At 38.2% G+C, this 26,284-nt stretch overlaps 1 protein-coding gene across 1 annotated transcript in view; it reads right to left on the reverse strand.

Annotated features, from left to right (window-relative positions):
* The window catches only part of LOC131678787 (DNA-binding protein D-ETS-6-like), a 54,610-nt gene that overhangs the window by 20,439 nt on the left and 7,887 nt on the right, over nt 1-26,284 (reverse strand). The window contains exons 2-3 of the mRNA XM_058959086.1: nt 9,054-9,101; nt 8,653-8,839 (exon numbers count right to left, since the gene is read on the reverse strand). Coding sequence (XP_058815069.1) covers nt 8,653-8,839; nt 9,054-9,101 — 235 coding nt within the window. The remainder of the gene's footprint in view (nt 1-8,652; nt 8,840-9,053; nt 9,102-26,284) is intronic.

Consider the following 26,284-nt stretch of genomic DNA (forward strand, 5'->3'; position numbering starts at 1 on the left):
GCTTCAAAACAGCAATGTTGTGGGGCACCTTGTCGAATGCTTTTGCGAAATCAAAATATATAGCGTCCACTTGTTGACGTTTCTCTACAGCTGGAACTAGAAAGCTCGTGTACGTCATCAAGTTCGAAGTAGCGGAGCGTTTTTTCATAAATCCGTGTTGTCGTTCGTTGATTATGTTGGAAGAAGCAGCGTACATCGCATTGTACACAAACTTTTCCAGAACTTTAGCTAGGCAGTTCAGCAGCGAGATTCCTCTGTAATTTTCAACATTGTGCCTATCTCCAGCCTTATGAATAGGAACTATAGCAGCTTTTTTTTTTTATTTTTTTTATTTTGATTATAGAGGTTTTAACCTTAAGGTCATTCGCCTCTTCGGGTTAGAAAAATCTCTTATGAAAAATTTCTAACCCTATGTGCGGGGTCGGGAATCGAACCCAGGTGCGCTGCGTACAAGGCAATCGATTTACCAACTACGCCACACCCACCCTCTATAGCAGCTTCTTTCCATGCTGTTGGGAATATATTTTCCGAGATTGAACGCTGAAAAATAATACTTATTGGCGCAGAAAGTGCTCGGGCACAATGCTTTATAAACACAGGAGGCAAGCAATCCGGACCAGGCCCTTTCAAAGGATCAACGCTGGACAGAGCGCTCGCTACATCAGAATCATTTACGTTAGGAAGAGGAAGGTTGATATTATGCGTTGGCAATGTTTCAAGGTACTGTTGCGATGGATAGACAGGAGGGCTGGTAAATACATCTCGGAAGTGATCTGCAAAAAGCTTCGCCGACTCGGCAGCGGACTGTGAATTTTGGTTTCGAAAATAGACATTTTCTGGTACACCTACGGAACGTTTTCTGCTGTTTATAAATGTCCAGAATGTCGACGGATTATTTCGAAGGCTGCGCTGAACTTGATTCAGATATTCACCGAATGCACTGTTCCGGGCTGTTTCATACTGCAGTTCAGTTCGACGAAGAATAGTTTTGTTGTCGTCGGTCCTATGATGTAAATATCGCTTTCGTTGTTTCCGGAGTACGTTGCGTAGGCGACCAAGCTCAGCGTTCCACCACGGAAATTTATATTCTGCTTTTCTGCTGAGACGTTTTTTAGGAACATTACGGCGAAGAATCTCATATATGGCACCATAGAACGCCACGACTGCCTGATCTAAGTCATTTCCAACCAGCATCTCACGCCAATTGAGTGCACCAATGGCCATTGAGACTTCATCGAAGTTGCATCGAGTAAAGTCGAAATTGAAATCGTCGTTAATTGTATCAAAAGCTTCATCGTCGTCAGAACGCATATCAAATCTTAAAACGAAGGGTTTATGGTGAGGGTCAACCTTCAGTATAGATGTGGGAGGCTCAATCAGTTCGAACACGTCCGTGTCATTAACGAAAGCTAAATCGAGGGTCCGTCCATTCACGTTGCTAACAGAGCAGATTTGATACAAGCCACCAGCGACCAAAGTTTCTGTGATGGCCGTCTCTTGTTCCGTGGTTGCATTTTCAGGAAGGTAGCACTTATAATCGTCATCAAAAACCCACCGAAGATTAGGAAGATTATAATCACCTACAACAAGTACATTGTCGCGCCTATTACATTTGTCCAGGATGCTTTGGACTGCAGAAGAGTGAAGGTTGTACAAGTCAGGATCACTGTTCGGCCTTAGATAAATGCAACAAATATATAACGATCGACCAGGCAGTGAAACGCGTACGACAACTTGCTCCAAACATTCACATCCAGGTATTTTTAGTATAGTCCCAGTTAGATGTTTCTTTATCGCTATGAGAACACCACCTCCGCGACGTAGGTGACTGGTAGAAGAGTTGCGATCGCATCGGTAGATTGCGTAGTTCGTCGTTAGCTCGGTGTTTAATATATCATCACGTAACCAGGTTTCGGTGAGAACGATAATGTCGTAGTCGCAGGAAGTGAGCGCAAGCAAGAAAGCCTGCGTTTTTGTTCTCATTCCACGAACGTTCTGGTAGTAGACGGACAGGAAATCAGGTGTTGTACGCAACGGCATGCTATGAACCAAGAGGTTTTCAGAAAGCGAACTGTCATGTAAAGCAAAATACTCGCCTGAGAAGGGAGTTCGGAAGACCCCCTCACGACCTCCGACCGCAGGACCGGGACGACTAAGAGGGTCGCTGGCTGGTAGCGCGACTGCGTCGGAGCGCTCAGGGGCTTCCGTAGTACTGTATAACGGGCGTCCCGGTGATGGCAGCGCAGCGTGAGTTTGTAGATGTGGTCTTGGCGATGGCAAGGAAATTATGCTTCGTTCAAGTAACGGAAAATTGCACGAACGTGTTGTACCCGATGGCACGCTAGAAACCGAGTGGTTTTCAGAAAGCGAACTGTCATATAAAGCAAAATACTCGCCTGAGAAGGGAGTTCGGAAGACCCCCTTACGACCTCCAAACGCAGGGCCGGGACGACTAAGCGGGTCGCTGGCTGGTAGCGCGACTGCGTCGGAGCGCTCGGGGGCTTCCGTAGTACTGTATAACGGGCGTCCCGGTGATGGCAGCGACGAACAAAGTGCACCTTCATTTAGTTGGTTAAAATCGTTAGAGAGCACGACCGGGTCAGGAGGGTGAAATTCCAGTCGACTACTGTGCAGATAATCTTCGGTGACGGCGTCTAAACTGTTGTGTTCAGCAGCAGTCTGTAGTGGGAGGCGTTCTGAGCGAGCAGAAGCGATGCGATCTAACTTTCCACTTAGACATTGAAGTTGTTTGCCAGGCAGGATTGCAATGATGGTAGAATCAAACGAATTGTTTTTGTCGACAGACTGCAATTGAGATTTGTTTTGAGGGTGTGCAGAATTCTGTCAATAAGCGCTGTTTGCTAAACAGAACACGGGAGAGTAGCTTATAAGCGGTATTGAGGCGCTTTATGTCTCGATAATTATCACAGCCGAGTCTGTAGATTCCAAACCACTCCGAATGCAGTTTTTTCCCATCCATCATCACGATCGCGTGGATGATCACTTCGTGCCGTTTTAAAACTCCTGAATATTTTTTTAGACTGCCTCTAGCATACTAGTCCATAATTCTCAAGCCTTATGCATTCTTGTCATGATTGTCTTTTTGAGCGGCGTTCAGTTCACTACACTGTTCTAACATAAAACCAGTTTGAGCAATAAGCTCCTAGTCTGATTTTTCTCATCTGTTGCTCGTTGGCACTCCACATCGAACCAGTTTCCTCGTGTATCATCCGATAGTTATGTGACTGCTGAACTGGTCGTCATATGAACGCGCTGCTACGTTGCGATCAGGTGATCTCTTATTGGTCATTCCTCAACACTTTTTGTCCTAAAACCGGAGTTATATATCTCAGGCTTTCCATACAATAAGAAATTTAAACGTGTATTTTTTTGGTATTCACTATTAAACTATGTTTATTATTATATTTTTTCAGTTTGCCAAAGGGATCTTTTCATATGTTTCATAAGCAGTTTTTTCTATAAATTAAACTTCCAACTTCAATATACGGGTTTCATTCTAGGGCAAATAACCCATTAATTGTGATAGCAGATACCATCATGATGCATTGCTTTTTCAGTAGGTCACACTTAAAAAAAATATAACAAATTAACATAAAAACTATAAAATGGTTAAAACCGTTTTGGAACATGCATCCCAAAAACCTATTTTCATATTTCTCATTCGTGTAATGAAGAGTTCTTCCACAGTTTCTTTTTTCCGTTTTAACGACATTAAATTAGCTGAACATTACTTAGAAGGGCAAGTTATGAAAATTTAGAGCCATAGTACTCAAGTGAAAGCAAGGATTTGGAACAGGCTTAAAATCTTCTGGACAAATCTTTTATCTTCTGTTGGTAGGAGTCGAGCTTAGGCAGAGTTACTACGAATTGGTCAAATCTACCAACATATCTCACGGCAACAGCAGAGTTGTCCCTCTTTACCATTAGAACGGACAGATTTCCTATCTATATATTCCAAATCCTTTCATAACTAGAATTTTTATAACTTTTGCTACATAGTAATCTCTAGCTAATTTAATGTCGTTTAAAGGAAAAAAATATAAGTAGAATACGTTTTTATCCAAACAAATAACATCTATATAATTCCAAAAGTTAATCTTTTATTATATTACTGTTAAGTTTTAGAAGAAAGTTGAATGTTTCTCTTGTTATCGCTTTCCATCTAATACCTCCTGGAATCGCCATATATGCCTTTGTAATAAAAAGTTTAAATTTTTAGTTAACGCAAAAATGAAATTGCGCACGCCAACGGTGATGACCAGCTTAATTTAAAAAAATAATAATATTTATATAATAAGTTTATTATCTGATCATTACATTGAAAAATAAATGTTTTAACCCTCAAAAAGGCAACCGGGTCCCAGAGGCCCGGCACGTTACAATTTTTTAGTTACAAAAAAATGTATAGACAGTATAAGCTTGGGCATGGAAATTTTGATAAATAGCTTTGAAATCTATAACAAAAATAAAGAATTGTGAAATTTTCATCTATGGAGTGATGCGCAGCTATGTTTGAATTTTTTACATGCACAAAAAGGCAAGCCGGGCCTGGCAGGCCCGGTGTACATGCAACATTTACTAGGAATACCACGGGTTTTATACATTAATATTTATCCGAAAAAAAAACATTTTGATGAGTTCATCTTCATATTAGCAGGAATTTTTTTCATGTTTTGATTGATTTTATCTTTTTACCTTTTCTTATGAGAAAAAAATCTTGAAAGTTTGAGTGAATTCTATATACTTCTTTTATAAGAAATGTAAAAATAGCATACGATAATGACGTGTGTCATATTTTTTAGGTAGATACTTTTATGTCACCCACTGTGGTCTACTTGACAATTATTTGGATACAGCATAACCTAACTCTGTCGTTATTGTCTTTTTTTGTTGTCTATTCTTTGTGTTGTAGTTCTCGTAATTATTCAAATTGTAGGATCTAAAAGCAACAAAAAATTGAAATGGCGATAAAACGATATGCCCATGTTTTCAATCGTCTCAAAGAATCTGAAACAATGGAAGAAATTCGAGCAAATTCAACAGCAGACGATGCCGAAACTGATATGCTAAGCGAGGAAGAAGATGCGAATGATATTGCTTCCGACAATGAATCTGATGCAGACTGGGAAGAAGAATCTAAATATGTACTCCGGTTATGCATCAGAAGAAATTAATAGCAACCCAGAAACATTTATTGGTCGTTTTCAAACGAAATGGAGCTCAGAACCAATCGACAGTCGACGTGATCTTCCGAGTACTCACCTTTTGGAAAAAAAATAACCTTTTTACATCCATCGCCTTATACGCTGAAATCCGGATTTGCTGCGTGTTCGTACTCATCATCCTGTAATTCCGGAACCGGAAGTCGGATCAATTAGAAATTCAACAGCAACCAATGGGAATGCTGTACGTTTCATTTGAAACCAAGTTTGTAAAAATCGGTAAAGAATTCGCTGAAAAATAGGTATGACATTATCTTAGGAACTTGGTAAGTTCCCCCGGGGCATCAAAAACCGCCATAGCTGGCCAATGTGGTCGAAGTGCCTTCGGTGGGTCATTAATGATCTAGACATGCAAAGCCAAGTAATGTTGCACATATTTTAATATATATTGCATCATTTGGACATCATGGTGGTATCAGTTTCTATGGAAATTTGCTGTGTGATTGTACTCTTCAACACGTAACTCCACAACCGAAAGTCGGATCAATAAAAAAATCAATAACGAGCGATGGGAAGGCTGCACCTTTCATTTGAGACTAAATTTGTACAAATCGGTCCAGCCACCTCAGAGAAAAATCGGTGAGATTGTTTGCCACATACATACATCCATATATACATACATACACACACACATACAGACATTTTACGATCTCGACGAACTTAGACGAATGGTATAACAGATTTGGCCCTGCGGGTCTCGGTTAAAAATTCGAAATTTCGACCGATTGCATAACCTTTCTATATGAGAACAGCAAAAAGGAGCTTGTATTTAGGCGGGCCTGAGAGGCCCGGCTTGCCCTTTAATGTTAGGATTTTAGCTTGCCTTCACAAGGGTTAAACACAATAAGGATTTTTGGTAAATTGTGGGAATGCGATCTTGTAACTGATCTCTTAGTGAAAATCTTATAGTTGACAAATCAGGTCAATATCAAATAAAATACCTGCATCCACATAGTAACTGACTACGTTATCCGTTGACCTCTAGTAGGTTAGGATAAGTTTTTATGAAAATTATCAGCAGATTATTTTTTGTACTATCAATTATTTGAACAGCCACCAAGTAGGATTAAAAATGATGAAAATTAAAAATATTGTCAAGTTAGTGGACAGAACTCGCTCTTATTATCACACCTTGCCGTAGCCCTTTCCGAGTTTCAAAAGGACTCGAAAGTATCTCTAATACGCATCTCACATTGCTCGATCTATTGTAGTTTTTCCGGAAATCCGTATTTGGTCATTATATGCCAATTTTTTGTACAGATGCTCCATCGCCTCGGTATCCCGATCTTTCCGAAGGCGATTTCGAATCTATATTTGCACTGCGGAAGGTGGGAACATTTGTGATGTCGCAGAAGAAATTTCCTTTCATTGGAACGTGGTCGATTTGGTTCTCAGTTTGTTAATCAGGTGATCTCAAGGGTGGCGTTCATGTCGCTGATGAGAAGCTTCACATTCTGCCGGGGGCTCCAAATGCACGTAGAATGCATCTTCTCGGTTCTCGCTTTGAGAGGGTAGAGCACGTTGACGATGCTGTAGTTGTAGAAATGGCCTTTGACACAGTGAATTTCCGGAAGCGCCTCCGGAACATAACTCTATTCGACCAATCGGTTTGAAATTTTATACAGGGAATGAGACGATTCTGACCATGCATTAATATTTTATTGCGAATGTTTCATAGTTCCTGCTGATCCACTGTTACCCTCTCTCCCCTACACCAGCAGAAAATGGTCAGCGTCGTCTTTCGGTTTTCAGAAGGACATCAATGAACGTCAACCTTCTCTAAACATGGCCGATATGGGGACACGGCTTGCCATTCGGGTATTTCCGGGTCTGTTTCCAAGCTTTATATCGTACATTATAAGAGTTACAGATAACCGTACCTTTGACTGCACCGAGATGAAGCAGGTCGTTATCGTTGGTAGTTGAGGTAGATGAGGATTTAGCTCATGTTTTGAGCGTACATCTTGGCTAGAAGCTCATAGAATTTATCTTTCGCGTAATCGTAATAACTCTGCGCGGTTTCAGTATGGTCGTAGTCTGTCCGTTCAGAGGGTAGGGTGCTGGTCTAATAAGCCACGTAAATTTTAATCGAATGAGTGATGTTGTTGGTAACCTTTGAATAAATTTACGGGTACTTAGATTCGCAGGGTTCTCACTTAAATGCCCATGTTGTTTGTGGACAACAACGTTTTTAAACAGCTATTACTTTTGATTGATGAAATCTTGCACAAAAACAAGTAAGACTAATAAAATTGCCTTTTATTTGAGCATTAACAATTACAAGAATCAGCTCTAGAACTGAAGTTATTGCAATTAGTCTGATTGGATTCCGATGGAGCAGTGCTGCCAGGGACAGTTTGCGTTGACGACGGAAAATGAATTTTTCATATACATTCGTTATGGTGTAATATTTTTGAAAACTGATAAAACTTGTCAATTTAGACTGTGTATGGCTACGTTTTCCAGGCAATTGGACTATTGTAAATATTCTAAGAGCATTGTATTGAGCATTGGAAGGTAAAAATTGAGCAACTTCTAGCACTGCAAGGGAAGCACCTATCTTTATGAAAAAAGGCTTTTCGTGTTTCTTTATCTCACCGTTCTCAAGAAAAACTAGTTTTGAAACCCTATATGCACTAGAAAAAAGTTGGGCATGAAAGGGTTAATGCAGGCTAAAATTGATGAAAGAAACTTTTTGAAATTCATTGGAAATATGTCATTGCGTTGAATTCAAAGATATTAGCGGAATTGGTAAAATTGTAACCTTAGTAACCTGCATTAATTGCAATCGATTAATGTATAAATATGTATATATTATCGCTTTGAATTCAAAGTTATTGGCTGAATAAATATTTATCACGCTTATTTGCTTCCCTTCCATTCATTATCGTTTGATAATGCGACAAAATCTACAACAGACATGCTGGCCCATGCATGGTCGCGGCCCGCGGATGCGCAAGCTGCTGGCTGAATTTATAAGAGAGTGTTGTAGATAGTTACAGAAAAACATCAATCCAAAAACGATAACATCAACGAACGTTAAAAAGAAAAAAAACTAAGGCTTTTTTTCTTCATGCCGAAATGATAGATCCCATAACCATAACTACTGTCGGATTACACATGTTAACAGTATGAGGTAGAACCTGATTGTTTCGCATCAAGAAAAAACCAAATAACAATAGAAAAAATGCGACACTTTTCTTCAGTACCGCTAGACCAGCGTACACTAACATCTTTGATATGTTAAAAATAGCAAATGGTAACAATAGGCTCACCACCCTACGAAACATCATAATGACCACATTTCATATGCTTTTGAAGGGGTGAATCTTTCCAACGGACAACGGTGAATCATCATCAAAACCGGTTGCATATGTATATCCCGCCTGGGAAAATAAAAAGCTCTTACCTTAACGCTCGACTCAGTTTGTCGTAGTTCATGTTTGGCTTCGCCTTCCGTTCACCCCATCGTCGAGCCACCTCGTCTGGATCGATGAGCTTAAACTCCCCATTGGTCCCCTCCCAATGAATGAAGCGCTCGTTGGACGAATCAGCGAGCAGTTCGAGTAGAAACTGCCACAGTTGGATCTGCCCACCTACAATAAGAACAAGAAGAATGAACAAGTATAGAGAGCGGCAATGGTCGCAAAAGGGAAGATAACACGTCGAGAGATTATATGCGCTCGCTCTGTGTATTCGTGACGGTTGCTATGATGATTAGGGTAAGCTTTGAGAACATTGCCTTCATATTAGGAGGCAAAATTGGCAAAAAGCGTTTTTTTTCTAAAATGATTTAAATTTTACACAAACCTTGTGCCACTAGACGATGGGAAGCTGCATTCAACAGTTGGTAGGGTTCTGCAAAGATTCGAAAAGCAAGAATATGTTAGATATTATCCAATAATTCATACTTATTGAAACTATCGGCTGCTCAAGAAATATTCGTTCCTAATGGATTGCTTTAGATACTTATAAAAAAATCTTGATTTTTTTTAATAAATCGTAAATGACGATGACATATTCTATTTCTTAACTATCTTAGCATCGGTGACGCTTTTCGATTTGTCCATTAAATCTCATGCGATACGTCATTAATCAAAAGTAGACGAAGGCATCGGCGTGAACAAAATTTAACTGTTTCGCAAGCGAGTGGTGATGAAGATTCAATTTGGTATCAGGGCCGGCGGAAAGCGTGGGTAGTATGGGTAGTACTACCCATTCGAAAATAACCGAGTGGGTAATTACCCACTCGAAATTTTGAACCATTTCAAAAAAAAATGCATAAACGAACGTGATTTAATGTGAATGTAATGTAAGCGTGTGCATTGCGAAAAGGGAAAAAAATCCTTACTAATGGACCCCTCACCCTTTGCTTTCTACCCACTCGGGCGTAAAGTGTTTCGCCGCCCCTGTTTGGTATTGTTATTATTGAACCATTTATCTAGTTTACATAAATTGCAAGATAATTGTAATCACTCCGAAAAATTAAACATACAAAATGTTTTCGTTACTGTTCTGTTACACTTAAAACATTATCTAAATATTCCTCTTTAAACATTATTGGCTCGTTAAGACCTGGCCAAGCAATAGATCGTCGTTTTAAAACTTCATGATTCCCATTTATTTGGAATTTTTTTTAGTGTTATATAATAGAACAATTCCAAATTCTGGGTAGTTTCCCATAGTAGACTGAAACATATATTTTATGTCGCACAAAAATAATTGAATTCTGACCAAAAGATATAGTCAAATATTATAGAAAAACTTTGTTGTTTAATTTGTTCAGAAAAATGTGGTTTTCTTACTATTTATGTTCTTTTCAAGTCTCAGTGCTTTTGCAAATTTGTAAAAGCAAAAATAGCTAAAGTTTTTATTTTTGCCATTTAGAAAAATTAATACACTGAAACCTCCATTTACGAACCAAACCGGGGGTTCGTAAATTGAATTAGTTCGTAAAAAAGGTGTTCGTTATTTGGGATTTAGTTCGTAAAAAAGTTTGCTTCACATTCTTATTAATATTCGTTGGTTGAGCAATATTCTCGATAACCCTGACAATATGGGTATTTTTGGAACGGGCTTGACAAGTAGATGCTGAAAATGGAAAATTGGAACCGTTTGGAAATCCAAGATGGCGACTTCCGGTTGAGGAATATTCTCGATAACCCTAACAATATAGGTATTTTTGGATTGAACTTGCCAAGTAGATGCTGAAATTGGACAATTGGAAACTTTTCAAAGTTCAATATGACGATTGCCGGTTGAGTATTATTCTTGATAACGAACAATATGGGTTCTATTTCCGTCATGCACTCGTCAACCCTATCCCGAAAATACCTATATTGTTGAGGTTATAGAAAATTGGATTCCAAAATAGTTCAATACATCAATTTCCGTCATGCACTCGTCAACCCCATTCCTAAAATACCCAACTTATATTAGTAACAATTAACTAAGAATACATGAGTATATAACGTCATGCTGTAATGTACGAACTCAAACTTTCGAAAAAGAGTTCGTTATTTCGAATTTAGTTCGTAAAAAAAGTTACGTAAATCGAATATTACGTAAAAAATGAGTTCGTAAATAGAGGTTTCAGTGTACACACTGTGGCGCAAATTTAATTTAAAATTACCAGCCTTTGCCCATTGCTTCAGAGATTTTGAAATTTTTAGAACGACAAAAAATTTATCTGTTATATTTACAATTCTTAAGTTCGGTGATATAAACAATATCAATTTTATGGAAAAAGATGTGAAAACTGTATTTAAACACCACTGTTGTTGTTTCTTTCCATTCGCATGCAGAATTATATCTTAGTTAAATTAGAAGTTGTCATTAGGAACGCCAGATCAGAACAAAATATAGTGTGAACTGTTTCGCTGCAGTCAAAACTCCCCTGTCAGATCAGGAATATTTGGGAATTTTCGATTCTTTAAATCATTGAATATCTATAGTTGGAACTCTCGGTGCAAATAAAGAAAAAGAAATCACATTCAAACTGAAAATGTCTACGATATCTTACAGCCTTTCGTATTTCTGGTATTATATTTTTAGAAGATTTGATTTTACTGGGTTTTTGTAAATTATAACATCATGCGCCATTATGGCATCAAAAACTGCGTTCAGTTTTAAGTGAAGATTATTAGAATTAATTCTTTTGCGCATTTTATTTATGCATTTTATTTTTAGTCACCTTCCGAAATAAAAACTCGGCTACGGGCTCACCAGGAGAAACTGGAATTACTTCGGAGCTAACAGAGAGACAATCGTTCCTGTTGTCTGTCCTGCTATTTTCTTATTCGGTTAGCAAACCGGAGTAAAAATAATCAAGTTTTTAGTCCTGCTTGCTTTGAAGCAACTGGGAGCAAAAAACGTGTACTCGCGAGGCTGTCTTTAGACTACTAGGGGCTCCTATAAATGAACAGATAAGTTCGGAAGTTAGATGAGGCAGATAGCTTTATTAGGCAGAACAACATGCTACAATTCGACGAACATTACCTCGCTAGAATCAATGGACTATGTTTCGGTCGAAGTTCGGTTGCACGACCTTGCACCGTGTACCACCGAACATGTCATTTCAAACCAACTGTCATAATACGGAGAAAGCATATTCGTTATGAATGATTCTTAAAGAAACGACTTCTGAGGTACTTCCAACGGAGTTCGTGTGGTGTGAATGAGGCCGACGAAACCTATGACTTCCTTATGTGACTACAAGCACAAGCAAACTTGATGGCATTATTTTAGAAGCATTTAGAAAAATCCGGCCAGTTCAGCAAAAAGGTGACTGGCAAAAAACTTACTAACTGCCACAAAAACCAACGTTCAGCCATCGACATCTTCTGGTGAGCCACAAGTACCTACTCAGCCAATGATCACGTCTGTGCCCAGTATCTCAAAACCAACAGCCAATGCAGCCCACGAAGAAGCTAATGCAGAAGACTCACGATTGTAACACGCAAGAGCAAGAATCAGGCAGAAACAACCATAAGCACCAGCTAACGACATGGATATCTCCAATAGCGGTAGAGAAGACAGACCAGTAGATCGCCAGGCTGCAGTAGATGACGCAGCAAATGGATCTTCATTCGCAACAGTGAGCAGCGCGCACAAGATTCAAACAGTCATATTTTGCGATTGTTTTTTTTTGCATAAATGCTGTAAATAAACAAAAGACCTACGGCTCAGTAAAGCTAACGCATTGAGTAGAGTCAAATAAAAATAATGACAAAAAAAACTAAAACGAATCTATCACAGATGTAAAAAAATTCTACCACTTTTTCGTTGCGATCGTCAGCCGGCGTACATTAGTCACAGTCTTGACTAGCTGAATCCACCAATACTTCGTCCAACCAATGTCGCTCTTTAATAATTCTTCCATCTTCAGTTTTCGCTTTATATTGTACGGAACTGGTAACAATTTGGCGGATTCAGCTCTTTTGGGATGAACTGGCTCCATTGCAGCACTTCGTTGCTGTTCTTGCGCAGCTGGATTGATCTGGCCAATACCAAACAGTGTAACTTAATGAAGGATAAAGTTCGTTTTTTAGGGCGCTTCCTCTTAAATACTTTTCAATTCATAGTCTCATTTATCACAACATGCTGGTTTTATTGTTGCAGAAACCGGAATATTTTTTGTGCCACGAAAACAAACTTGGCTCCAGAACAACTTTTTATGTTAAATTTTTTTCGTTTGAAAACTTGCAAAGAAACTGTTTCACTTTTTTGCCAGTCGGTATTGCTATAGACGCATCCAAATATTACTAAAAGTGAGAATCTGATGGGCAATTTCATTGTTCACAACTATGTTGAAAATTATAAATCGATCTAAAACTGTATGAGAAAGTTATTAAAATGCTATCGAAGTTTTATATTTGCACGGAGCCTGGCTAATAAGCCGATTTCAAAAAATATGTTCATTTGTGAAAAATGGTTTGCTAGAATTCAACAGTGTATACTGAAAATTTTAAGTGCTGACAAAGTCCCACCTTAAAGCGGGAAAAAACATAATTCTAGATTCCACCGGTTCTTGCGCTCCAATGATATCTTATGACCAAAAAGATATAGAAAAGAAATGTATGAAATTATTGGTACTATTTTCAATGATGCTGGGTAATGCAGTTAAAAGGAACCGTATTTTTTGCCAAAAATGTATTCGGTTCCTCTTTTTCATTTCCTTCCTTGTCCTGGACGATGGATGATATGATTTTGAATCAACCTCCTTTTCCATCCACATCTTTAAAATACATTTGGCTTAAATTTAAACCTTTATATTTAAACAAACTCGATAAGATATCCTGATTGACCGTTTCAAAATTAGTATAACAATGATTTTATTCATAATTCTATGAGATTTAGATTCAAGTTTGTTGACTTTTTGGAAAAATTGGAGAACTTCTTTTCTTCGAAATGTATACCTATGGACATGGCAAGGCTTTTCGTGTACTCCAACCACTTTGGTTTCAAAAGGAACCTATTTCACATAACCTAGGAGCCCACTGCCATAATTCTGTTTGTGTATCTTTTGGAAATAAAATGCGGTTTGAGTGCAAGCGAAACCCTACATGTACACTAGACTGGTTCAATTTTTGACTTTTAGCTCCACTAGGCTCTACTGATTCCTTTTATGGCCCTTAGTAATTGTGCAAGATTTGGTACCGATCGGTTGCGTCTACGGACCCTCCAAAAAATTCAAAGTTTATATGGAAATTAGTATGGAAAATCGGTTAAAATTGAAAATAAATTCTTAAAAAATCACCTCATGAATCAATTCATGAGAACACTATATATTTCTAAAGCTATTCTTCTACTGTATACATTCGTGGAACATTGTTAGTTTGTGAAAATTCGCTGAGAAAAGTTATTAACTAAAGAAGCAGCAAGACTTCAAAACAAGCGGATTTTATTATTAATCATAGCAACCCTGTTTGAATAGCTGTATCTGCCATACGGTAGCGGTGAATGGTAAGCCTAGTTTACATTTCTCGACACACATATGATTACGGCTTAAAAGCCAACTGTCAAAATTCTCTTTAAAGGGAAATTCCGGACAAACCGTTACTGCCAGAACACAGTTCACAGTACTAAATGCAAGAGAAAACTTTTGTCTTTTGTTTACTACCAACATCTGTGACTGGCGAGTGACCGTTTATCCGGAATTTTTATTCAAAGTGAACCTTCTTGACAGTTGGCTTTTAAGCCGTAATCATATGTTTGTCGAGATTTGTATAACGATGGAGCTATTCAAACAGGGTTGCTATGATTAATAATAAAATCCACTTGTTTTGAAGTCTTGCTGCTTCTTTAGTTAATAAATTTTCTCAACGAATTTTCACAAACTAACAATGTTCCGCAAATGTGTGCAGTAGAAGAACACCTTTAGAAATATATAGTGTTCTCATGAATCGATTGATGTTGTGATTTTTTAAGAATTTATTTTCAATTTTAACCGATTTTCCACGCTAAAATCCATATAAACTTTGAAATTTTTGGAGGGTCCGTAGACGCAACCGATCGGTACCAAAATTTGCACATGTACTAAGAGCCATAAAAGGAATCAGTAGAGCCTGGTGGAGCTAAAAGTCAAAAATTGAACCAGTCTAATGTACACGTTCTGATGAATGGAATCTACCCCAAAAGTTATCAAACATATACCAAAAACTCAACTTTTTTCTCTTTAAACCATCTTTCTTTTAATATTGAAAAGAACTAGCAGGATTTTCAATTAAAAGTTGCAATAAAACATCAATTTATTTATTCAAAATGGAATCTACTATGTTTTTAGTTTGAGTCTGACGAAACAAAGACAGTCTCTAGAAAATAAATTTTTCGGATAAAACTGCTTGGATTATCCGCTTTTGAAAAATAAATAAGGCGATGTGCCTTTTTCAAATGTTGCTCAATTTGTTACACCTGATACTTGGAGAAATTTCTTCCTGGGTATACTTAACAGTGTTCTTGTGGTGAGGAAGTGGGTGCTGCATTTAAATTTAATTATCATTTTAATTCATGTTTCTGTAAAAATTATACATAGTTTAATCTTAATGTACAATAGAGTGTCACGACATATAACATTTTTCAGCACAGCAATTTTTGAGTTACTTTTGTGGTCTCAAATACATGTGCAAAAAATGGGACCGGTCGGTTGTTTCCCGGGTTTGCGCATGCGTTCAAAGTTTGTATGGGATTTTTATATGGGGAAATCAATAGTTTTGCGTTTACGTTAATTAAGATCACTATTTCACTCAATATGAAAAACCAGCTTTATATAACTATATAACAAACCTTGGTTAACAACTTTGTCGAAGACGGTAACAAGCTACGAGTTTTCAAAAAATAGTTATAACGAATTTAAAACTTATGGTTCAATCGAAATGCAGAAATTCATTATTTCTTCTAACACTGCCAGTACACCACCGACACCGATACTTCAAACTTAATTAAATGAGAATATAGTCATCGCAAAGACTTGGTACTTTTGAATGGAATGTTCAGAATGAATTGCTGAATAACATAGACGTAGTCAGAAAATGAAAAGAGCATCTCATTTATTTAAGTTCTAAATGCTGATGTCGGAGGTGCACTGGCAGGGTTGGAAAAAATAATAAATTTCTGTATTTTGATTGAATCATAAGTTTTGTAATCATTATAACTATTTATTGAAAACTCGTAACTAATTACTGTCTTCGATAAAGTTGTTATTCAAGGTTTGAACTATAGTTTTATAAAGCCGGTTTTTCGTGTTGAGTGAAATAGCGATCTTTATTAACGTAAATGCAAAATAATTGATTTCCCCATATAAAATCCCATACAAACTTTGAACACAATACGCGAACCCGAGAAGTAACTAACCGCTACCAAATTTTACACAGGCATTTGGGACCATAAAAGAAACTCAAAAAAATTTCCCATGCATCCACGACCCACTCTAATGTGCAATTGTAACTCAATATGTATCAAAAAGTACTGTTATTCAGAGCACTCGCAACACTTTTGAAAACTTTTAGAATGCTTGTGACTGTCAAAACCACCAATCAGGTGCGGATCAATAAATAGTTTTGTATTGTCTCTACTTCCCGTAGATTTCTACTCCCTTCAACCAATATTTGTCGCCAAATTTTATTGATTATCATGGAAAATAAATCGCAAAGAGATTTTAGATGCGAAACAGTTTTTGTTGGATATTATTTCGGGCAGTTTTTCGAATCTAAAGAGAAAACACTTTTATATATGAATAAAAAATACAATATATGAGCACCAAAAAATATGACGAATTCTAGCGATGTTAAAATTTAGTACGGTTATATGTGCCAGTCATTCGTATCACGAAGTAAAGTTAATTACTACAAAAATTAAAGGATTGTGTACAGGACACGACCACGGTGACATTGAAAATGTAGTGTGCAATATAATTCGCGGCATCGGCGGTAAACCATGATGATGAGTTATGTTCTATCAACGACCATGCGGCAAACTTGGGTGGAAAGCCCAAGTCCTACCAGCAGAAGGCAATGGATTCTTCACATTTCCTTTCGATCATGGCCACAACCCTCTGAAAGTCGCGCTTATGGCCCACTGAATGAGCAGCCGCTGGTGCCCTTATACGATTACGATTTTACGATTTCGCTAGATTTTCAGAGCAGCGTGCACTCAGTGCACTAGCGTGACTGCCTGAAGGTTAATCGATACAATAATCGAAATATCGCACGTTTACTCTTTTCACGGATATGGTCGGACAAAGTATTCATTTTGTCGAGTAGTCGTTGACAACCGGGTTGTCAAACATCAATTGAGTTATTTGATGCAACGAAACGTGTTACTTGTCTGGCAAAAGAGCAACAACTAATTCAAACAGCTAGGCGGCACATTTATTTATAACTTTTCAGGTTCGTTTGAGTCACTAAAGCGCTCCCTATTGACGGCTCTGCCGGGGATAGATTGACTGATGTATGGGTTTTGACGTTTTCCGAGATCTATTCATTTGTGCTTGTTTTTCAATATTGTGCTATTGAAATACAAAAACATTATAGCAATAAATCATAATTTCAGTTAATTCCGAATTGTTTGGTGATAACCAGACGGAAATCCGTCCATAAATAACAAAGTTATTAACGTTCAAAATAGTGACGCAAAAACGTGACATCGTTTGATTTTAGATTTTAGAACGACACCCTGCCCCGGATAGTGCAGTAAGACATTTTCAATGTCAAAAGAGACTGGGTGTTGTGTATAGACGTAAACAGCGTCAAGAAATGGTTGGGTGTAATCTGTTTAAAACCCAAACTAGACCCAAATCCGAAAATTCCATATTCGAAAAACCCGAACCCGAAAGTTGAAAATTTCAAAAGCTGGACCCAACCCACCCATGACATTCAAATTTGAAAACCCGGAACCAGACCCGAACCTGAGAAGTTTAAATTTACAGACCCCGAAACCCGACCATCTGTAATACTTCTACCCGAATGATAGCTACAAACGAGCAAAGTGAACGAAAACTGGCAGCTTCTTGATCTAGGGTGCATTGTCTCAAGAACAAAGTAAACATTGCATTTATTCTTGCCTTCATGAATAAAGTGACGAAAAAGTGCTACTCCGAACCAACTTCGCATTCGTTGAATTCAAATTTTTTTCCATGCGACCAAGTCTTCGTAAGTTGAAATGTTTTATAAAGGTGGAAATGGAGCGGTATCATCACCTATGCGATACAATATTGATATTGTTAAACATTTTAAGCCAAGCAGAAAGATTTGGTTTGCAGAACAACCCAAAACATGTGATAGAAAGTGGTAGCTTGGAAATTAAGATTCCCATATGTATGGAAAATGATAATGTTGAGGTAAGGTTACATGACTTATAGCCGCGTACCCCCCGTGAACCAATATCAAAATACACGTCGCAATTCGGAGTAGTAGAATCTGTTACACCTGATACTTGGAGAAATTTCTTCCTGGGTATACTTAACAGTGTTCTTGTGTTGAGGAAGTGGGTCGAAAGACCAATTCCCTACTGTTTGACTATACAATCCAAACATAACGGAACCAACACTAACCAAACTACTTTATGTAGTCACGAAGGGCAGATTTCTATATGCAAGTACTGTAATCAGACACACCATGGAACACCTTATGTGGAAAATGATAAGAAAAACGCATCACAACCGTTAGCCCACTCATCTACGGCAAACCAATCCAACACAGAGTGTTCAAAACAATTATCTGACCAATAAGCGGTTGCCAAAGTTGTTGCAGTTATTTAGGCCGTAATGGCAACTGCAAACGCAACATACAGTATTCCAGCACCATCAACGAGGAAGTTAAAATCAATGAGGGTTTGGTAACCCGTAAGTGCAAAAGACAAGGAATTTACCTATAAGAATTTTGATCGTCAATCGTAAGCTGCGTTCACATGGGCTTGAATTTGTTTATGATGTTAATATTATTTTTTTAAGAAATAGCGAAAATTCGAACTGATTTCGTAAATCAATTTAAAGTTATTAAAACTTTTGTGAAATCAGCTGATACATATGTATGAAACAGGGATGGATCAAGAAAACAATTTCGAGAGGGCTCTGAAATTTCGATTGTAAAATGAACATTGTACAATTCGAAATAAGTAATAACCCTATTTAATGCATCTTTGTTTTGTTGATCAAATTTGGTTTGGAATGATTTCGAGTTTGTAACTAGTATAAAGTTGTATCTAATTTAAAATTTCTCAAAGAGTAGAAACAAAATCTGAGGGGGGCCGGACCTCCAGGACCCTCCCCCTGGATCCACCACTGGCATAAAAAAATTAACACGAATCTAACACAAACTTAATTATATCAAAACAATAACTTGTATTCCGAGAATTATATCGAATTTTGTCTAGAATTCTCACGATACGGTTTGCACAAAAAAATCCGGTAATGATTCAATTTGAATTCGCTCCAAGTAAAACGCAAGCGAATGATGAGCCATTCCCGCTCGTTGCCATAAAAGGTCAATACAGCTGCTGAAGGTTCTGCATAACATGCCGATGGACAATGTGAAAAGAAGCGGCTACAGAATTTCTCAGAAACCACGTCATATAACACTTTAATTTATACACCATCCAAACCAATCGTTCTCGGAATATCTCTCAGTGTGACAAACATTTGGCGCCGTGAAGCGACTGCGGCACTGCGTTACTTTTGGCATTTGCCACCCCGACGAAGTTAAAATCTTAAGCTGGTCGCCGATTTGAGCTTTCAAATAATAGTAATATCGCATTGGTAATCATAACCACAAGCCTCGTTTTTTATCCGTCTAGCATTCCACGATCGCGATGCGTGAGTCACTTGAGAAAACGTTTTTTTATTCAAATCACTTCCGTTAAATATATGTACCTCCATACAGCAGCGGTAAAGCCGTCCGATGTGGATGCGGATGAGCATGATGGTGATGATGATGATTGTAGTGATTGCCGGGATAAACCCGCACGGAGGCAAAGCGTCGTGACGCGACATGTAGATCCTCGGAAAATCTCCACATAGCAGCCGTTCCGAGCCCGAGGCTCATCGAATCAACACTCGCGCTCATTTCCGCGAACCGAAGAAAATCCCAGCGCGACGACCGACAGGTGGGATCCGGATCGAAAAGAAGGAAGTTGTTCCGTCAACTGCCGCCGCGTGACTAGCTGACCGCTTCATGCCGGGGAATCTTGAACTGTTTGTGAAGGTTTTCCACCCTACCGCCTTTATCTGATTTTGCAGGTGCCCGTTTCTTTTCGGTTAGTTTGTTTGTTTGTTACGGAAGCGCATGAGCCACACTTAATTCCTGTGTCAACAGTTCTACGTAGCACAATGGCACTGGGTGGATTTAACGCAAGGAGAAAAGTTTTCCGGATTTTCGCTTTCATGCTGAGGTTGGCCGCCTCGAGAGAGGGGTGAATTCGTTGCTGCTTTCTTTTATAAGTGATGTCATAGTGGATTCATATAATCACTAGTTAAATTGAGCGTTTGATTTAATTTACCCACGAAAAACACTGACCCTGATGCTGCTAGACTTTTGCGGATGTCCTTTAGAAACAAATTTATAAATTTTCAATAACTGCAGACTCCTGCGGTTTGCTGTTATTGGTAATTTATTCAAAGGGATTTAAAACGGATGTCATTCATCCAGAACCGCTCGGTCTCGGTGAGCCTCAGTGAAGATATTTCGACGGAAATGTTCTAATAGCAAAAAAAACACAAGTCTAATATAAAAGAACTGTAGTTCACGGAACAAAAACAAGGAAATGCAGTATTTTAACACCCTTCAAATAAGTATGCATACCACATTTTTTCACATAAACCACTCTTCTCAAAACACCGCTGCTGAGGAAACAGCAAAAGGAAATCTCACCCTGCTCAATTTATAAACGCTTCCTTCCTGCTTCCGTTTCCTGGCTCGGGGTGGGTGGCGATACCCACCAGAAGAGCAGAAAAGATTTGGCATGCTGTAGCAATCTTTTCGGTGGTTTCGGTTGATTCCTCGTCGTCCCTGCATGGACCCCATGCGGTGAAATGGTGGTTTCTGCCCCAAGTGATGCAGGGGGCAGATAGAAATTGATATAAATGTCAACTGGCAGGGCTTAGGTATACTGACTTTATTGTTTAAATTAGCATAATTCCTTGTAAAAACCTGCTTAAAGGCTGTCAAGAGGGTTGTTGCTGCGAGTGAACCACCAGGAAATCGACATGAGCAAGGGAACGTTATTGTTTGCTTTCGTGAAGTAGCTAGACAAAGGTTCATTGTTCAGGGATCATTCATATTTTTATTATGATACGAGACCCTGCAAGCTGACGGGTGTCAATAAGTGGCACTCACTTGTTTGATATGTGTGGGTTTTAAAAGAAGAGGATTTAATGTGCCAATATAACGTTTGCGTCTATTAAGGGGGTCTTCTACTCGCGAGGCCTAAAATTAAGCACTCTTTTGGGAATACATTTGTGACTTAACGATACAACAGAGGCTATACGGTAAAAGCGACTCTTGCTTGTATTACAGGGTCGGCTAGCTACCGGGTAATCAAGGGCTACGCGGATAAAGAAAAAAAATCTCGAACTTTCACTTTTATTATACACTTTTTATTTGTGGGTATTTGTACTGTGTGGGTGTGGGGTGTTATTTACAATTTATGTTCTAATGTGGCGTGTGCACTACTGCTATCACTCAACGTACCGTACTTTTGCTGCTTCTGTTGATGTGCGTCGCGATGCTGACGATGCCGACGGGCGAGATCCCCTCGCGGGCGTCGGCGAAACTGGCCGGATGAAGGCCCCGGTACGATGGTGATCCACAGGGTAAAACTTTAACTACCTGAACGAATCGCAACAATTGAAACCAACTTCCCGCCCCAAGGGGCTATAAAATTGGAACAAATTGACATTTTGCAAATCCCTCTCAACGAAACATAGCGGTATATTTTCTGAACAATTGGAGAAAAATTTATTGAAATCGGACCAGTACTTCTATGAAGAGTCTTACTTTGCCGCTAAAAAAAACTACTTTCGGGAAAACGTGTTGAAAGATAAAGGACAGTGTATAACTCGATAGTAGTAACTTACTAGATAATCTACTATACCGGGTTCGCAGAGCTCACCTTCTTCATCACGAAAATGATCTTGGTTTTGCACATTTTGCTCTCTCTGTCGAATTCGGGCCTGTTTTGCCGCAACACTTACTTTGCATTCAGAACGAGTTATACGTTCACTGTCGAGTCGAGTAGCACATCTTTCAGCGTCAGTCCCCAAGGTAATTCCCATCGCCTCCATGGCTTGTAAGATCGATGAAAATCCTTGGTTGAAGATATTGACTGCCAAATAAGTCACAACATTGACCACCTGCCTGCCAGAATTTGTGCATGTGTTTTGGCGCTAAGGAACAGATTTCACTATTCACAGACTCATTGATGTTTTGGGTGAGAGCTCCCAAGTATCTTTCTAATAAATCATTAGATGATAGACTAAATCCTAACCTGACATGTTCGAAAGTTTCTAAAGTTCCTTTTACTTCAGCCTGATGTCACTTGCACCAACTGTCATCGCCGAGTGAACACTTTGAGTGTTCGTTCGATGACGAGCAGTGTTCGAGGGTTCCCAGCAGAGGTGGGAAAATACCGGTTGAGTACCGGTACGGTAAACCAAATCTCCCCACGTGTTTGTATTTCCTTTACATTGTGTGTGGTTTTACCGCTGGTTGTGTTTCAACGAGACACTAAAACTAAACCGAGTTTCGCTTACACAGCACCGCGGTTTGGTTTTGATTTTCGTTTACCGGTGCACGAGTATGGGAGGGAAACACGAAAATAACGAAACTAAACTTCGGTTGTGTTGCGGTTGTGTATTCGGGTTGATGTTTATCGGCTATGCTAGTGCTGCTAGTATTTTATTAGGAATTCTAAACAAATTTCTTTTGGGTATAATATAAGGTATTTTTTCGGTAATTGAAAAACTGTCTTCAGACATCTTTCTGTTCAAATAAATTATGTTCGTGGTCATAAATGGCGTTCCTTAACTCAATATTGCAACATTTTCATAATGATTTATCATCAGGAAGTTTGCAATATGGGTATTAGACTGCCCAGAAAAATAATGAATTTTTGAAAACTCAATCGGCCCACCCCTGAGTCGATTCCTAGTCCCACCAGGAGCTCTTGCACAAAATTTGAAGCAAATCAGACAAGTCTAGCTACCGGACCAACATGCCTGAAGTTTGTATGAGATTTTTGGACAATTGACATGGAGAAAACCCACTAACTCGCATTTTTGCCGCTAGGTGACACTGTATGCATCGTATTATCACTGTAAGTAAAAATAAGGTAGATAATTTAATTGTCTACAACTTTGTCGAAGACTGCTAGTCAATCCGGCTTTGTTAAAAGAAGTTATTAAAATTTTAACGAAGTGATGTCTGAGTCAGTTTTTCATGGGGCCTAGCAGTGCATGGTTGTGCATCAGTACTCGATTCCCACGAACTATACATTTTTGTGAAATAACCGTTAGATTTAGCTCAATAGGATGTTCAGAAGAATTATACCACATAATACGAGTTATGTTTTGGGTGGAAAATTTTAGTTCCAACTGTGACCGCATAGAGGGCGCCAGCTCTAACTTTTCATAGAAGAGAGATAGAATATCAAGATGTTTGGGAGAATTATTGAAAAATGCCTGTTCTACAACTTTGTGGAAGACATCTAATTTCTATCTCTCTTCGTTGAAAAGTTAGTGTTGGCGCCCTCTATGCGGTACAATGTGGCATTAAAATGTTCTAACCAAAACATGACTCTTATTATTTACTACAATTCTTCTGAACGTACTATTGAGCTAAATCTAACGGTTCTTTCACAAAAATGTATAGTTCGTGCGAATTGAGTACTGATGCACAACCATGCACTGCTAGGCCCTATGGAAAACTGACTCAGACATCACTTCGCTAAAAGTTTAATAACTTCTTTTAACAAAGCCGGATACACTAGCAGTCTTCGACAAAGTTGTAGACAATTAAATTATCTTTCTTATTTTCACTTACAGTGATAATACGATGCCAAACGTGACACCTAGCGGCGAAAATGTGAGCTAGTGGCTTTTTTCCATGTAAATTGTCGAAAAATCTCATACAAACTTCAGGCACGTTGGTCCGATAGCTAGACTTGTCCGATTTGCTTCAAATTTGGAACAAGTACTCCTGATGGGACTAGAAATCGACTCAGGGGTGTGCCGATAGGGGTAACTTTTTTCCTGTCACTCTAATGGGTATGTTTGGTATGTGAAACTGCCCAAAAATCGAAAGCAAAAAGAAATTTAATGATCTCCGTTATTTTTATATCTAAGATAGCAGATACAAAATTTAAGATGAGGTATATTCAAGATATTCTGACATCTAGAATTACGCGACATGGACATTTTTAATACAAGAAATATATCAAAAGATCGCAAATTGATGCCTGCCGTCATTTGACATCTGATGTGGCGAGCTATACTACTGGTATTCAATAACCTTTTAATGGTAAAAAATCATGAAACAAGGGCATTTTTGATATCAAAAAGTTGTCTAGAGATTAAAAATTTGCATCCCAATATGGTGTTATTTTCACGACGATTTAGCATTTAAAAGCATGCATATTTAAATAGGAATATAATTCCAAAGAAACGAAACTTGAATTGCGTCGTAAATTAGAAATTCAAAATGGCGGAATTATATTAAAAATGATTACCTATTCATGATGATTTAACAACTAGCATGGTTACAGTATGGACCAATAACCACATTAATGATGGTCGTTTACATGTTTTGTTGTATTGAGACAGACAATTTCGTGACTGGTGACAATGTGAATAATTTTTTTTTCATTCGACTGTTTGCGCAACATTTTTTTTAATTTGATTGTTCTGCAGTAAATGTATGTATGTAACATCAACTGGCATCGCCGGAAATATTTATTCCATTAAGAGTCGATTTCTTCACACTAACTTAACTTTTAAATCAGCTGTTCACCATTACGTTTAATCGATCCTAAGAAACTTAGTTTCCAACGGCGGCCTATTAAATGAAAGTGTTCTTTCTATTCGTTATTTGATTACTGTTCTCAATGAATTAAGTTTTCTAGTAATTGAATAGTTGAGTGGTAGTTTTCTCTAAAGTCGAATATTCGCGATCAAACCTTCTAGAGGACGTCCATAATGTGTCAAAACGATGTACAGTAACAGCAATAATAACAGAAATCTTGAGCGTTTTTTCAAATCGTCATATCTGCAATGAGTTACTCTCTTTGTTTACTTTCTCTTCTGTTAATAATTGGGTCTCTTTAACATTTATCCCTCAACTCTTCGCATAATATGCTAGTTAAAACCACCGCCTTTCGATCTGTACTGTAAAATAAGTGAAAAGTGCTATAGTGACGCCGTAAAAATCGAAAGAGAAAGTAAACAAAGAGAGTAACTCATTGCAGATATGATGTTTTGAAAAAACGCTCAGGAAATATGTTTTATCAGCACTCAATTAATAAGGACCAAAACGTTTAACAGTGAGTGTCCCCCAATTGCGTCTGAGTTGCTTACAATATGTGAATAACACATACATACACGCAATTGCCTCTGTGCAAGGATATATGTATCAATACGATACGCCGTAGCAGTAATAATAAGGATATATGTATACATAATGCGAGTGTGTGCTCGAGATTATTCGAGAATCGCCTAACCAGCGCAACCAGACGTGGATTAGATCTCATTGATACGACTATAAATAACCCAGGCCTCTTTTAATGAATGTGGAGTTATTGATTTCATTAATTTAATGGATGTTATTGTTTTTATTATTTCAATGACTTTGCTGATTTCATTGTTTTCTTTAATTTCAATTTAAACATTTTGACATTAACATCAATTTATATGCTCTGGACAACTTTGCCGAATCAAATATATCTCTATATCTCGGTTTCATGCAAGACAAGGTAGCGGTTTTTAGTTTGGTGTGCGCCATCTTGGTTTTCAGCATTGAAACGAACATCAATTGTTGAACTGTTAACAACTGCTCAGAACCAGCCATTTCGATATTCCCCCATCGACTCTCTACAACTCATTGAACCCAATTCAGTTGTCTATTCGGCAGCACTGCACACAAATTTACTGCTTCTTCTTTAAACCGCAGCACCGTGTATAGAAAAAACGCTTTTAATCCACCTAACAGTGTGATGAAACATTTCTTATAACTCATATCACTCTCTTCGGATATTATATCGACTGAGAATATTCAGAACTTGATGCTTCGCGATGTTTTTGATAACACATTCTACATGGGATAGTGGCAGGACTCAGAGAATCGCTCAAATCAGCATAGGACAACATCAGTGCTAGTAATCTCAAACCAAATCAATGGGAAAACGAAAAAATGGCCCATAAATTAGACATACATACGAATTATTGCTAATGTCTGTCAATAAAATATTTAAATTCCTCAATCAATGCATTGTAGTGGGAAAACTGAATTTTCCTAAAGGCGTTGTATATTGTGCTGAGCCAAAAAAAATCGAAATCTTTT

Source organism: Topomyia yanbarensis, chromosome 2 (assembly GCF_030247195.1).
Source record: "Topomyia yanbarensis strain Yona2022 chromosome 2, ASM3024719v1, whole genome shotgun sequence".
NCBI lineage: Eukaryota > Metazoa > Arthropoda > Insecta > Diptera > Culicidae > Topomyia > Topomyia yanbarensis.